Raw genomic sequence first — 14,799 nt, 5'->3', positions numbered from 1 at the left:
CACAAAAATATCCATGATTGACTGGAATACAAACTACACCTTATACAGAAAAATATCCATGATTGACTGGAATACAAACTACACCTTATACACAAAAATATCCATGATTGACTGGAATACAAAATACACCTTATACACAAAAATATCCATGATTGACTGGAATACAAACTACACCTTATACAGAAAAATATCCATGATTGACTGGAATACAAACTACACCTTATACAGAAAAATATCCATGATTGACTGGAATACAAACTACACCTTATACACAAAAATATCCATGATTGACTGGAATACAAAATACACCTTATACACAAAAATATCCATGATTGACTGGAATACAAAATACACCTTATACACAAAAATATCCATGATTGACTGGAATACAAAATACACCTTATACACAAAAATATCCATGATTGACTGGAATACAAACTACACCTTATACACCTTATACACAAAAATATCCATGATTGACTGGAATACAAAATACACCTTATACACAAAAATATCCGTGATTGACTGGAATACAAAATACACCTTATACACAAAAATATCCATGATTGACTGGAATACAAACTACACCTTATACACAAAAATATCCATGATTGACTGGAATACAAACTACACCTTATACAGAAAAATATCCATGATCGACTGGAATACAAAATACACCTTATACAGAAAAATATCCATGATCGACTGGAATACAAAATACACCTTATACAGAAAAATATCCATGATTGACTGGAATACAAAACACACCTTATACACAAAAATATCCATGATTGACTGGAATACAAACTACACCTTATACAGAAAAATATCCATGATTGACTGGAATACAAACTACACCTTATACACCTTATACACAAAAATATCCATGATTGACTGGAATACAAAATACACCTTATACACAAAAATATCCATGATTGACTGGAATACAAAATACACCTTATACAGAAAAATATCCATGATTGACTGGAATACAAACTACACCTTATACACAAAAATATCCATGATTGACTGGAATACAAAATACACCTTATACACAAAAATATCCATGATTGACTGGAATACAAAATACACCTTATACACAAAAATATCCATGATTGACTGGAATACAAAATACACCTTATACACAAAAATATCCATGATTGACTGGAATACAAACTACACCTTATACAGAAAAATATCCATGATTGACTGGAATACAAACTACACCTTATACACCTTATACACAAAAATATCCACGATTGACTGGAATACAAAATAAACCTTATACACAAAAATATCCATGATTGACTGGAATACAAACTACACCTTATACAGAAAAATATCCATGATTGACTGGAATACAAAATACACCTTATACAGAAAAATATCCATGATCGACTGGAATACAAAATACACCTTATACACAAAAATATCCATGATTGACTGGAATACAAAATACACCTTATACACAAAAATATCCATGATTGACTGGAATACAAAATACACCTTATACACAAAAATATCCATGATTGACTGGAATACAAACTACACCTTATACACAAAAATATCCATGATTGACTGGAATACAAAATACACCTTATACAGAAAAATATCCATGATTGACTGGAATACAAACTACACCTTATACACAAAAATATCCATGATTGACTGGAATACAAAATACACCTTATACATAAAAATTCATCTGAGTTAAGACATTTTAACCTTAGATTTTTGCGTATAAACAAATCAGAGACTATATTTAATGCAATGTTTCATCCTTACAATTTTGTGGTAAATGGTGATCTGTTGTTAGTATCTCTCACAACTCTTACATACTACTTAAAATGTCTGAATAACTGAATGTTCTATGGTGATCTGTTGTTAGTATCTCTCACAACTCTTACATACTACTTAAAATGTCTGAATAACTGAATGTTCTATGGTGATCTATTGTTAGTATCTCTCACAACTCTTACATACTACTTAGTGTCGAAATAACTGATGTTCTATGGCAATCTATTTGTTAGTATCTCTCAGAACTCTCATATACTACTTAACGTCTGAATAACTGAATGTAATTATCATAAAGTTCCTTTTATACATTGTTATAATTAATCATGTTAAGCAGTAAAGTTTGATGCAGGCAGAATAGGAAGAAATACAATATATATCAAGCAATGGCATTTAAAGGAAATCCTGTTCTCCATGATATATAAAATAAATTATATGTTAAATATTTAAAGATTCAAGCCAAAGTTATATTGGATCAAAGCACACACATATAAAACATAAAATTATTTTTTTTCTATTGTTATTTTAGCTTATAGTGCAACTTTTTTAGAAGTATTTAGTGAAATTGCAGAATAAAGGTCAAGGAACAGATTTTGGAAAAAATTGTGTGTTGATCTGAGAATTGAAAAAGGAAATGCATTTATTTTGTATTCTCTAAAATATTATTTGATGCATTCTTTCACTGTAGCTGTTAATTTGTATAGAATGCAAATCTTGGTATAATTAGAAAAAGGTTTTGAATTTGTCTTAATATCATATAATTTCTTTTAAAAACAAGAATGTGTCCCAAGTAAACGGATGCCCCATCCGCACTATCATTTTCTATGTTCAGTCGACTGCAAAAATGGGATAAAATCTCTAATTTGGCATTAAAATTAGAAAGATCATATCATAGGAAACATGTATACTAAGTTTGAAGTTGATTGGACTTTAACTTCATCAAAAACTACCTGGACCAAAAACTTTCACCAAAGTTTTAACCTGAAACGAGACAGGCAGACGGACAGACAGACGAATGGATGCACAGACCAGAAAACATAATGCCCATAAATGAGGCATTAAAATCAAAAACATTGGTTTTGCAAATCTTTTTTAATGATTTTTAAATTCAGTTATCTCCCCTTAATAATTACCATATTTAATTTCCAACACAAATTATTCTGTTTTATGCTGATTTTTAAACAGGTTATTATAGATGACTAGAATTTTGTTGAAATTATTTTTAGTGCATATAACAGAAATAGTGTAGCAAGCATAATGAACTAATGAAAAGAATCATCCCTAAAAAAACCCATGTTTGAACAGAGATAAAAACAGCTCATGAATGTAATGTTTGTGTATCTAAGCAACAGAAAATGCAACAGAAGAAGAAAGCATGTTATACTGACATAAATATATAGGAACACTTGAAATATACATCTATGAAGTGCAAAGAAATATTTGCTAAAGGTAGAAAAAGTGTAAAACAGGAACTATTATCTTATTCTACAGTAAAACCTAGGATTGACTGAATATAGAAATATGGACATTCCTGTACTTATTTATCCTACAGTAAAACCAATGATTGATTGAGTATGGGGTTTAGACATTCCTGTACTTATTTATCCTACAGTAAAACCAATGATTGATTGAGTATGGGGTTTAGACATTCCTGTACATATTTATCCTTCAGTAAAACCTAGGATTGATTGAGTATGGGGTTTAGACATTCCTGTACTTATTTATCCTACAGTAAAACCTAGGATTGATTGAGTATAGAGTTTAATACACTCTTGTACTAATTTATCCTACAGTAAAACCAATGATTGATTGAGTATGGGGTTTAGACACTCCTGTACTAATTAATCCTACAGTAAAATCTAGGATTGATTGAGTATGGGGGTTTAGACATTCCTGTACATATTTATCCTACAGTAAAATCTAGGATTGATTGAGTATTTGGGTTTAGCCATTCCTGTACTTATCTATCCTACAGCAAAACCTAGGATTGATTGAGTATGGAGGTTTAGACATTCCTGTACTAATTCATCCTACAGTAAAACCTAGGATTGATTTACTATGAAGGTTTAGGCATTCTTGTACTAATTTATCCTACAGTAAAACCTAGGATTGATTAAGTATGGAAGTTTAGGCATTCCTGTACTAATTCATCCTACAGTAAAACCTAGGATTGATTGAGTATGGAGGTTTAGACATTCCTGTACTAATTTATCCTTCAGTAAAACCTAGGATTGATTTAGTATGGAGGTTTAGACATTCTTGTACTAATTTATCCTACAGTAAAACCTAGGATTGATTAAGTATGGAAGTTTAGGCATTCCTGTACTTATTTATCCTACAGTAAAACCCTATGGTTGACTAAGAATAGAAATATGGACATTTCTGTACTTTCTTTTCCTTCAGTAAAATATATTCTAATGAGGGGTGGTCATTTGGCTGAACAGGATTTGCAAATAACACAGCCATATCTAAATAGGGATATTGAATCTGATGATTTTGATGAACAAAGCCAAGCTCTCTACACGTAAAAGAACTCCTGCTATAACTTGTTCAGGGGTTCATAAGAACATTTTTTTTTTATCAAACAGAGTCAAAGTTTTCAAGCTGCAGTTGAAATTTCCAACCTTCATTCAGGTTAACCCTTTTTGCAGACCATATCTTTTTGAATTTTATCCAGTAAAACAATTTACAATTCTTGGACTTTGCTTATTGTTGACAGCTGTCAAGGACCTTAAGTTATTAATTATTGTGTCATTTGGTCTATTGTGAAGAGTAGTCTCATAGGCAATCATACCAATTTTTTTCTTTTTTTATACGCAAACCTTTCCTTTTAATGATATTGCCTAAAGGTGAGAGAGATGTACATATAGATAGTACTAACTATATTTCTGTGTATTGTGATATAATGTATTAAAAGTCTGAATATGTGATCTAATGAAGAAATGTCTACCTGAGAGAGAAAGCTAAAGCATTAGTTATCTACAACAGAGGCTAAATAAACACTATAAAGATACCGCAAAACTGTAAGGATGAACCCGCGACCCTTTGTTTCTCTGGAATAATTTGTAAATTTATAATTATATCTATTTTACAAGTTAGTTCAAAATCTTTTAATTTAGAATAAAGTAAAATAAATTTAGAAAAAATAAATTTAGAAAAAAAGTCTTTTGTGTAGCATGTTTATCTTCGATATTTAATTACAGGGAGCATGTTAATAGCTTACACATCTATGTTGAAGACATTAATTCTATGATATATCCAAAGGCATTAAGTGAAACAAACATTTTCTTAGAATGTTGATTTTATGTATCAGAAGATAGTAAAGTATTCTAAACTAACCTGCATCTGTAAAAGTTTCTTTATAACAACCACACTTTCTGCTACTACACTCTCTGTAAAACATCATATCAATGTAAATAAAACAGCTGTCTAATGCCTTCAAGTTATAAACATATCACATCTGTACACATGCAATACCTCATACATATTTTGGCATTTCCACTGGTCCTTGGAAAGACCTATTGGTTTTGTTTTGATTATTGTTTATTTATTTTTTCTGCCAAATCTTTTGTTTCAAAAGATGTCGCTCATTTTTTGGTATATAATAAAGGGATGAAGTCCCCTGTAACAGTAGTAAAATCAATAAAATAAAAAATTTTAAAAATCAGGAAAATTTCCTGAAATTTTCATTGTACTGATGAACTCAAAATCATTAACTTTTTTTTGTCACTTTATTTAAATTCCCGCATTTGCGCAGAACGCAGAAATCTACTTCCTTCTACCCGTGTTGTTGCTATAAGACTTTGAGTAGTCCTGTAAAATATAGGAACTGCAGGAACACAATACCAATTTTCATTTTTAATAATTCTTTGTCTTTGATATGAATAAACGTTACCTGATGATCGCAATTCTTTGTATACATTGAACATGGTGTCATAACTTAAATAACAAAGTAAAATCCATAACAACAGAACCAAAATCGGAAACGTTAAGGTATTTCCATTTCTTTCTTAACAGATTTTGAAGTTACAAAAAAAATAATTCATACAGACTTCGTCCCCTTTCACTGGTAATGCCTGCCTCATATTATCATTCAGGCTATGCTTTTTTGAAACTGACTGGTTAATCAATCAAACACTTTTCTTTGTAAGAGTTATCTCCCTGAACACTGTTTATCTTGTTATGAGATCTCCTTTGCAACCATAAAAGAAAGCGACATATTTATTTTTCCAAAATGCTCAGGATATTATGTTACATTTCTAACTTGTAAATCATAAGTGATAGGGACCTAGGGTCTTTTGATTTGACTTCCTTAGTCCGAAAAAAATGAGAGCAAGGTCATAGGTCATGATCATATTCTAAATTTTGATTTTGGCTTATTTTCACTTGTAAGTATAAGATATTGACAACATATGTTTACTAAATAATTAGTTGTGCCATGTAATAACACATACATTTTGATTGAAAAGGTACGCTAGCATTAAATTGGACTTTTCTTTCCTCTTATATTTAAAATGACGCGTATGGTGATAGAACTAATTCACCACATATAATAAAGAGCTTGTGTCTTTTGATTTGAGTTCTGTGATTTATGACCTTCAAATTGAGCTCAAGGTTATAGGTAAATTTGATGTTCTAGATTTTTTCCTTTTTCACTTTTTATGTATACATAATAAAGCCATGGTACTTTTTGCATCAGGTTGTAAGCCATATGACCTTGGAAAAGCCAACCAGAAGTGACCTTGTGTAAACTAGAACTAAGAAGTAGCTATTTTGTGTACTTGTGTAATGTACAATTATATAGAACCATATATTTTTGGAATCAGTGTCAAGTAAACTATCAAATAAACCTGAAGTTACTTTTTTCAAATGGGTAGTAACAAATTATCTCCCTTATTTAATTTTTCTTCTTCTAGAAACCCTATTTTTTTTATAAAACAGGTGAATCTTCCATGGGGTATAACTCCTACAGAAATCTAGTTGGTTGAACAGCATAAACTTATTTTGTCAAGAATCATACAAAGGGGGACTTTACAAATTAATGAGTTTTGTGGCAGAGGATATTTAAGTAGAACATGAACATAAAACACATTAGCTGAAGTTACATGTGCACAAAATAAATGTCAAAGTGATCAAGCTTTTGTTTAAAAAGACCATTATCGTTTATCAAATTTCATTATGTTCAAATACTATAAATGACCTTTACATGCTTTATACATTGTCATATTGTGAAGTTACATTAATGTTTCAGATAAGGGTGAAGGTTTGGTACCCTTAAAACATTTAAACCCGATGCATTTAAACCCGATGCAATTGTTTACACTTGTCCTTAGTTAGGAATCTGATGTTCAGTAGTTGTCTTTTTTGATGTTGTTCATAGGCATTTCTTGTTTCCCATTTTTTATATAGATTAGACTGTTGGTTTTCCCCTTTAAATAGTTTTACACTAGTCATTTTTGGTGCCCTTTATAGCTCGCTGTTCGATGTGAGCCTAGGCTCCATGTTGAAGGCCATACCTCGACCTATAATGTTTTACTTTTATAAATTGTGACTTGGATGGAGAGTTGTCTCATTGGCACTCATACCACATCTTTTTATATTTATTTAGACATTATACATTCATATGTACAATCAAGACCAGTTTTTCCCTTATTTAAATCAATTAATAATATAAATGAGCCCTAGCACATTTTTTTTTTAGGACAGACCGATATAAACAAAAGAAGGAACACCAATAGACAAATAAAGCAGATATATTGTCTAATTTGTAGTAAGTGCTGTAATGTTTTCAACTGACTCATATAACTTCTAAAATGAAGTGTATTTCAAACTTTACATTCATTGGAATATTGGTGTAGCGCATCTGTAAAAAATACTCAAACCTTTAATTCTGATATAATGACCTTACCATCCCTATTGGACATTAAATGGACTAGTCCATTTAGACAGGTATCTGTTATTTCTGCAATATTACTGGCACACCTCCCTATAGCCTGAATGGTAGCTGCTGCAAATTCCTTGTCATTACTGGTCACATATGTCTTAAAATACATAATATCAAATCTTTAGAAATTCATAATTTTGAAAATATTAAGTTTATGAAGACAGACAGACATTCAAATAATAACTGTAGCATGTCTATTAATGGTTTGAAATTATATAACTTTTATAAAACAAATTACTATACAGTACATAGATAACACAGTAATGAATGAGTTTCTCTTACCTGTAGTTCTCTCAGAATTGTAGAAATGTTGGTTTCTGTTGCTAAATTTGTTAAAATTTCCAACTGAAAACAAAAAAGGAAAACAAAACTTTATTAATTTTCAGCAAGTTATTTTATTTTATTTAATATAAGTAATTTTGTGTTTTCAATACAAACTATGATTTGATTAACTGATTGAAAAAAAATGCTATTCTATTTGATAAAAAAACTTTATGAACAATTATAACCACATAAATGTTTAACAGATGCAGCATCTAAAACAATTTATACCATCTTTCTTTTGAAAATGCTTATCTTGAACTTCCAACTGATGCTCCCTGATCTGCACATAAATTATAAGGGTTTCATAAGGTTCAAGTTACTAGCATGCCTGGACAAACAAGTGTATCTAGTGATGACCCTGCCCACTAAAAGTATATAGTAAACATGGAAAACAGGAAGTTATTGAGTGATGAATCTGAAAACTCATCACACGGTTTAGCTGATTTATGTAAACCCTGAAACCAAATTTCAGAAGTCCTTGTATTGTAGTTCCTGAGCGAGAGGGGACAAAAATTATTCATTGGATAAACATACAGTTGGACTGACAGATGGACAGACAGATGGACTGACAGATGGACATACAGATGGACTGACAGATGGACAGACAGAGCTTAAAACAGTATACCCCACTTCTTAAAGCGGGAATATAACAAACATGTACTTATTTTCACAATCTTCAGTACACAACAGATACCTAGACTTCTTGACACAAATCAAATAGGATTCTTTTCACTTTTCATTTCTTTTATCTGAATAAAATTCATTCCAATCAAGAAAAGACACTCAAATAACCATCAAGAAAACATTCTTTCAAATTTTGTTCTATTTGTAGTAACAACAACCTTGACCTTTGACCCTTATTCAATGGCTTTTACCCTTTTAGCATATCTTCATTCAAATCAAGCAAAGGATACTCAAGTAATCATGCAAAGATCATTTCTTCCACACAGACAGACTAGTAAAACTAAAAATATTTGAATATAAAATAAACTCATCATAGATACCAGGATTGAAATTTTATATTTACGCCAGACACGTGTTTGGTCTACAAACATTGACAAAAGACTTATCAGTGACACTCAAATAATGTTAAAATGCCAAATAAAGTACGAAGTTGAAGAGCATTGAGGACCATAAATTCCTAAAAGTTATACCAAATACAGCTAAAGTTATCTATTCCTGAGGAAGAAAAGCCTTAGTATTTCAAAAATTCAAAATTTTGTTAACAGTTAATTTATAATTATGAACATATCAATGATAACTCAAGTCAACACAGAAGTGCTGACTACTGAAGAGCATGCATTTGATTAACTAGCTTAAAATATATGTTATGTATCTACCTTTAATAATTTGATGTGAGTTGGGTCGCTAGATCTTATATAAAAACTCTTTAAAAATGGTTCAAACATTCCCTGAAATAATACAACAAAATCTGTATATTATAAATCAAGATTATTCCTATAAAAGTTTGAGAAAGATTTTAATTTTCTATTTTGAAATAAATCAAATTATTTTCACAATAAAAATTCTAGCTAATCTGGGTTGTGTTTTTGTTAATTTATTTTAGTGGTGTGTATAATTCACAATATATATAATGTGATAATTCATCAATCTTTTCCTGCTTTTATGGGAGTCCAACATATAAGTAATTGTGTTAATAAGTATGTTTCAAGGTATTATATAGAAATGTACACTTCAAATAGGCAACACCTACATCTAATTCACATTATATTTTTTCTTCTTTAAGTTTTCCAGTTTTCCATCTGAATAAAGATGACTAATAACTGGTGCATACCTGGCCTTTTTATTTAAAACTAGTTAAAATTTTAGGTATATACAAAACGTTTTAGAGAACATATGTAGTGATTAAAACTATGTATCGGAGATGAAGCTATTTAAATGATAGTGGAGAGAACAGCATATGTAAGCTGATCTCTGACAGAGTCGACTGTCTGTGTATTTACTACTGATGTTGGTCAAAGATTCCATTGAGTTATTGTGTATGGGGAAAATAAAAATCTGCATTTTAAAATAATGTATCTTCCTGTAGCAGCTACATGTACACAAAATGTGTCACAAGGATATTAAGTGTCAATCCTGTTATAACAAGAATCTCCACAATGTGAAAAAATACTTTTTAACTGTAATAAGTTTTTTTGACTACTCACCTTTCTGTCAATAGACATGGTAGCTATGTTACTCAAGACTATATACTGTACTCACCTTTCTGTCAATAGACATGGTAGCTATGTTACTCAGGACTATATAATGTACTCACCTTTCTGTCAATAGACATGGTAGCTATGTTACTCAGGACTATATACTGTACTCACCTTTCTGTCAATAGACATGGTAGCTATGTTACTCAGGACTATATACTGTACTCACCTTTCTGTCAATAGACATGGTAGCTATGTTACTCAGGACTATATACTGTACTCACCTTTCTGTCAATAGACATGGTAGCTATGTTACTCAGGACTATATACTGTACTCACCTTTCTGTCAATAGACATGGTAGCTATGTTACTCAGGACTATATACTGTACTCACCTTTCTGTCAATAGACATGGTAGCTATGTTACTCAAGACTATATACTGTACTCACCTTTCTGTCAATAGACATGGTAGCTATGTTACTCAGGACTATATACTGTACTCACCTTTCTGTCAATAGACATGGTAGCTATGTTACTCAGGACTATATACTGTACTCACCTTTCTGTCAATAGACATGGTAGCTATGTTACTCAGGACTATATACTGTACTCACCTTTCTGTCAATAGACATGGTAGCTATGTTACTCAGGACTATATACTGTACTTCTCTAAAAAGAAAATAAATAATCAAAACAATTATACAGCTAATTACTCAATGAACTTTCTAACTTTTCACAACTTTGTGGTATAAACAAGAGATTCCCAAGAATCTGACAGGTTCTCAACAGGTGAAAATATGCATTTTTGAATCATGTATTTATTTACTTTTATTGCAATCTATTATTTTTACTTATTTGAAATTAAACTCAGTATCATTTTTTTCTAAATCTTCTATTGATGATCATTTAACTTTTTACAATGTAAACAGCATTTGTAATTGTAGCATTTTTAAAAAAAAAACGTACTTTAAAAGTGTCACATTCTTCACATGAATATTTATTTGTGTATTTTATTTGTGTTTAATATTGATGTTTTCTATAATATTTTCCTTTTCTTTGATACTAACTACAAAAAAAATTAAAACAAACTGGCCATTTAAGGTAGCACAATACAAAGATTTTTCATCCCCAATCAGACAACTTTAAGCTGATGTTATTTCACTCATCTTTCTTTCAAATTGTGATAATTTCATTATGACATAATTATTACATAATCAATTGTTATGTAATTAGTTGCTATATTGTGATGTCCACACTTGAATGAATTTAACTTCTTTGTTATTCATAGCATCCCAAAATATTTTATAGATTCTTGCACAACACAGTTTGACCTCCAAAACTGTGTCTCAGATTTTTCCTATTGTATTTCATTCTCTCATAAATCTTCAATGAAGTTTGCAACATCAATTCATAAGAGAGCACTAAATTCAATTGGGTATAACATTTGTTCTATTGATATTTTTGGAAATCTGAGACACGGTTTGGAGGTCAAGCTGTGTTGTACAAGAATCTATAAAATATTTTGGGATGCTATGAATAACAAAGAAGCTAAATTCATTCAAGTGTGGACATCACAATATAGCAACTAATTACATAACAATTGATTATGTAATAATTATGTCATAATGAAATTATCACAATTTGAAAGATTAATCTTTCTTCTTTCTTTTGGTACCTCATTTATAAAATATAAAGAAGGATGAAATGAATTACATCAGTTTAAAGTTATCTGATTGGGAGTGAAAAAATCTTTGTATTGTGCTACCTTAATAGCATACAGCTATTTAGTAGATAATTTCTGATTTTAACAGAGTTATCACACCCCTGACATTTCATATCAATAGACATTTGCCATTTTGGTCAATCTGGTAGACAGAAAAGGGAAACATATTCTTTACTACAAATACCAGTATTTTCATCAGACCAAAATTGAAATTTAAAAAAAAGAAAATCAATTAAGTTTGCTACTAAAATGTTCATCTGTGTACTTACTTGTGACTTTTTGAGTAGTCTAATCAAATGATTTAGCTACAACTGGAGCACAGTGACCTAGTTTAAACAAATGTTTACTTACTTGTGACTTTTAAGTAGTCTGATCAATGATTTAGCTACAACTGGAGCACAGTGACCTAATTTAATCAAATGTTTACTTACTTGTGACTTTTAAGTAGTCTGATCAATGATTTAGCTACAACTGGAGCACAGTGACCTAGATTAGTCAAATGTTTACTTACTTGTGACTTCTAAGTAGTCTAATCAATGATTTAGCTACAACTCCTACTTCTGCCTTTGGAGCACAGTGGTAATAAAGCTGAGCCACTGACATCACAACCTTAAAATAAATAGAACATCGTCACCAGCACTGCAATGTGTAATAATAACTGCTTTATATTTTATGATCTATATTTTACATGTTGAGTATTTTTTATTACAGAAGAGACATTTCATTTATTTTTTAATATGATTCACACATAAGATACCATACATCATGGCTAGTTTTGTATAATGTAATTCATTCATGTACTGTTATTGGTTGTGAATGAACATAATGTAATGTTTTAGAGATAATTTGGCATCTTCATATAAATTTATAAGTGAAAAATTCAGTAAAAACAAGTATGTGTCCATAGTACACAGATACCCCACTCGCAATATCATTTTCTATGTACAGTTGACCCTGAAATTGGTGTCAAAAATCTTATTTAACATTTAAAGTAGAAAGATCATATCATAGGGAACATGAGTACTAAGTTTCAAGTTGATTAGACTTGAACTTCATAAAAACTACCTAGACTTAAAACTTTAACCTGCAGCAGGACAGACAAACGAAGGGACAAACGGACCGATGAACAGATAACTAATGAACAAACAGATGTACAGATCAGACAACATAAAACCCCTCTACTATTGTAGGTGAGGTCTAAAAACTGTTTTTACTATTAAGTAATGATTAAGTCTGTCTCAGTAAAAGACGGTGATCCATGTCCCTGATACAAGTTATAATACCTACAGCAGAATTTCTACTATTAAGTAATGGTTTGGCCTGTCTCAGTAAAAGTCGGTGATCCGTGTCCATGATATAAATTGGTTCTTTCTTTTCTTTTTCCTCCTCCTCCTCTTCCTCCTTTTCTGAATCTTCATAAAAACTTTTATTTTCTTTGGAACTATCCTGATTTAATATAAAAAGTCAGCATTAAGGTAGCACAATACAAAGATTTGTTCACTCCCAATCAGACAACTTTAAACTGATGTAATTCATTTCATCCTTCTTTATATTTTATAAATGAGGTACCAAAAGAAAGAAGAAGGATTAATCTTTCAAACTGTGATAATTTCATTATGACATAATTATTACATAATCAGTTGTTATATAGAATTCCTGTAGAAATATCATAATTGGGTCAGCAATAATTTTATTTGGTCAAACAAGAATATCATTGATGAAGCTTCAACCACAACCATGACAATATTCATCTAATTAAACAGTTTATTTCTGCAGTTTAAATCAGGTACTATATAATAAACAAAATCATGATAAGAGGGTGGGGACATATCCTCTTCATGTAAATGAAACTTATATAAGCCTTAGTCTCATATTTCGACTTTTTTTTAAAGCAAGACATAAATTATCAAGTAATAAGTATGTGTTCAATATATTCTCCTGTCAGATGTGTAAGGTCACAGGAAACATTGATTAGTAAACATTAGCCATATGTCTCCAGGGGTAACTGTCACTTAGAAAATCTTTGGTATTATCATATAGCAATGGCATATAGCAGTGGCAGTTTTATTACTGGAAAGCTTTAAGTCAGGATTTATTGATTGATAACCCGAAATATGCAATTTCCAACAAAATGATCCTGGAAAAATCTTATCATGGTCATTTTTAAACTCAATTTGACAAAAATTAACAATTTTATTTCAATTATTTGAATTTCAAAACTGACGTAGCTACCTAATATGACTGTTACAAGTCCCCTTAATTGTCAGTTTTTTAGTTTTTAAACATATAACATTTGTATATAAAGACTTGTAGACTTTCTCATGAGCTTCCTTATCCTATGAAACATAATTTAGAATAATCTCCATAAGAATTCAGTCATCATACTTGTTGGTACTGATGAACACAGTCCTGGCACTTCCATGACTATAAAACTACAGTCCTGACACTTCCATGAGTATAAAACTAACTATTTAAAATATATATAATTTACCGTTTTATTAGGGTTGATGAATTGAGTTCTGGCATATCTTGTCAACATATTAACAATAACAACTTGACCCCATTCTTCTACATCCACCAGTAGGTTACAGAGTTTACGATAGTTCTTATGGATCAAATCTATCCGTTCTGGGCACACCTCCTCAAAAGCCTGGATAGCACTACCTGCCACAAGCTACAAAAATAATGTACATTTATTAATTTAAGAATTGAATGCTTCTTTTTGTAAATTCATTGGGTGTTAAAGCGTTGACCAAAATACATTTTGTATGAGGTGCAGAAGCGCCAACACTTTATAGTCCTATGAAATAACAAAAAGAAGCATTCAATACTTATAATTACATTCTTTTTATCAT

General features: G+C 30.6%; 1 protein-coding gene across 7 annotated transcripts in view; it reads right to left on the bottom strand.

The window, feature by feature from the left end:
• Positions 1 to 14,799, bottom strand: part of LOC143071088 (AP-3 complex subunit beta-2-like) — a 61,506-nt gene that overhangs the window by 25,484 nt on the left and 21,223 nt on the right. For 5 of the 7 annotated variants that reach the window (XM_076245177.1, XM_076245180.1, XM_076245182.1 and 2 more), the window contains 9 exons: positions 14,436 to 14,618; positions 13,232 to 13,390; positions 12,456 to 12,553; positions 10,836 to 10,890; positions 9,403 to 9,474; positions 8,021 to 8,083; positions 7,703 to 7,835; positions 5,134 to 5,186; positions 4,809 to 4,847 (listed from right to left, as the gene is read on the bottom strand). In XM_076245177.1, coding sequence (XP_076101292.1) covers positions 4,809 to 4,847; positions 5,134 to 5,186; positions 7,703 to 7,835; positions 8,021 to 8,083; positions 9,403 to 9,474; positions 10,836 to 10,890; positions 12,456 to 12,553; positions 13,232 to 13,390; positions 14,436 to 14,618 — 855 coding nt within the window. The remainder of the gene's footprint in view (positions 1 to 4,808; positions 4,848 to 5,133; positions 5,187 to 7,702; positions 7,836 to 8,020; positions 8,084 to 9,402; positions 9,475 to 10,835; positions 10,891 to 12,455; positions 12,554 to 13,231; positions 13,391 to 14,435; positions 14,619 to 14,799) is intronic. The other 2 variants (XM_076245178.1, XM_076245179.1) reach the window with 1 other exon arrangement.

The sequence above is a fragment of the Mytilus galloprovincialis genome, chromosome 4 (genome assembly GCF_965363235.1).
Source record: "Mytilus galloprovincialis chromosome 4, xbMytGall1.hap1.1, whole genome shotgun sequence".
NCBI lineage: Eukaryota > Metazoa > Mollusca > Bivalvia > Mytilida > Mytilidae > Mytilus > Mytilus galloprovincialis.
Note: the sequence above shows the minus strand (reverse complement) of the source record. Positions and strands in the feature narration are given on the sequence as shown.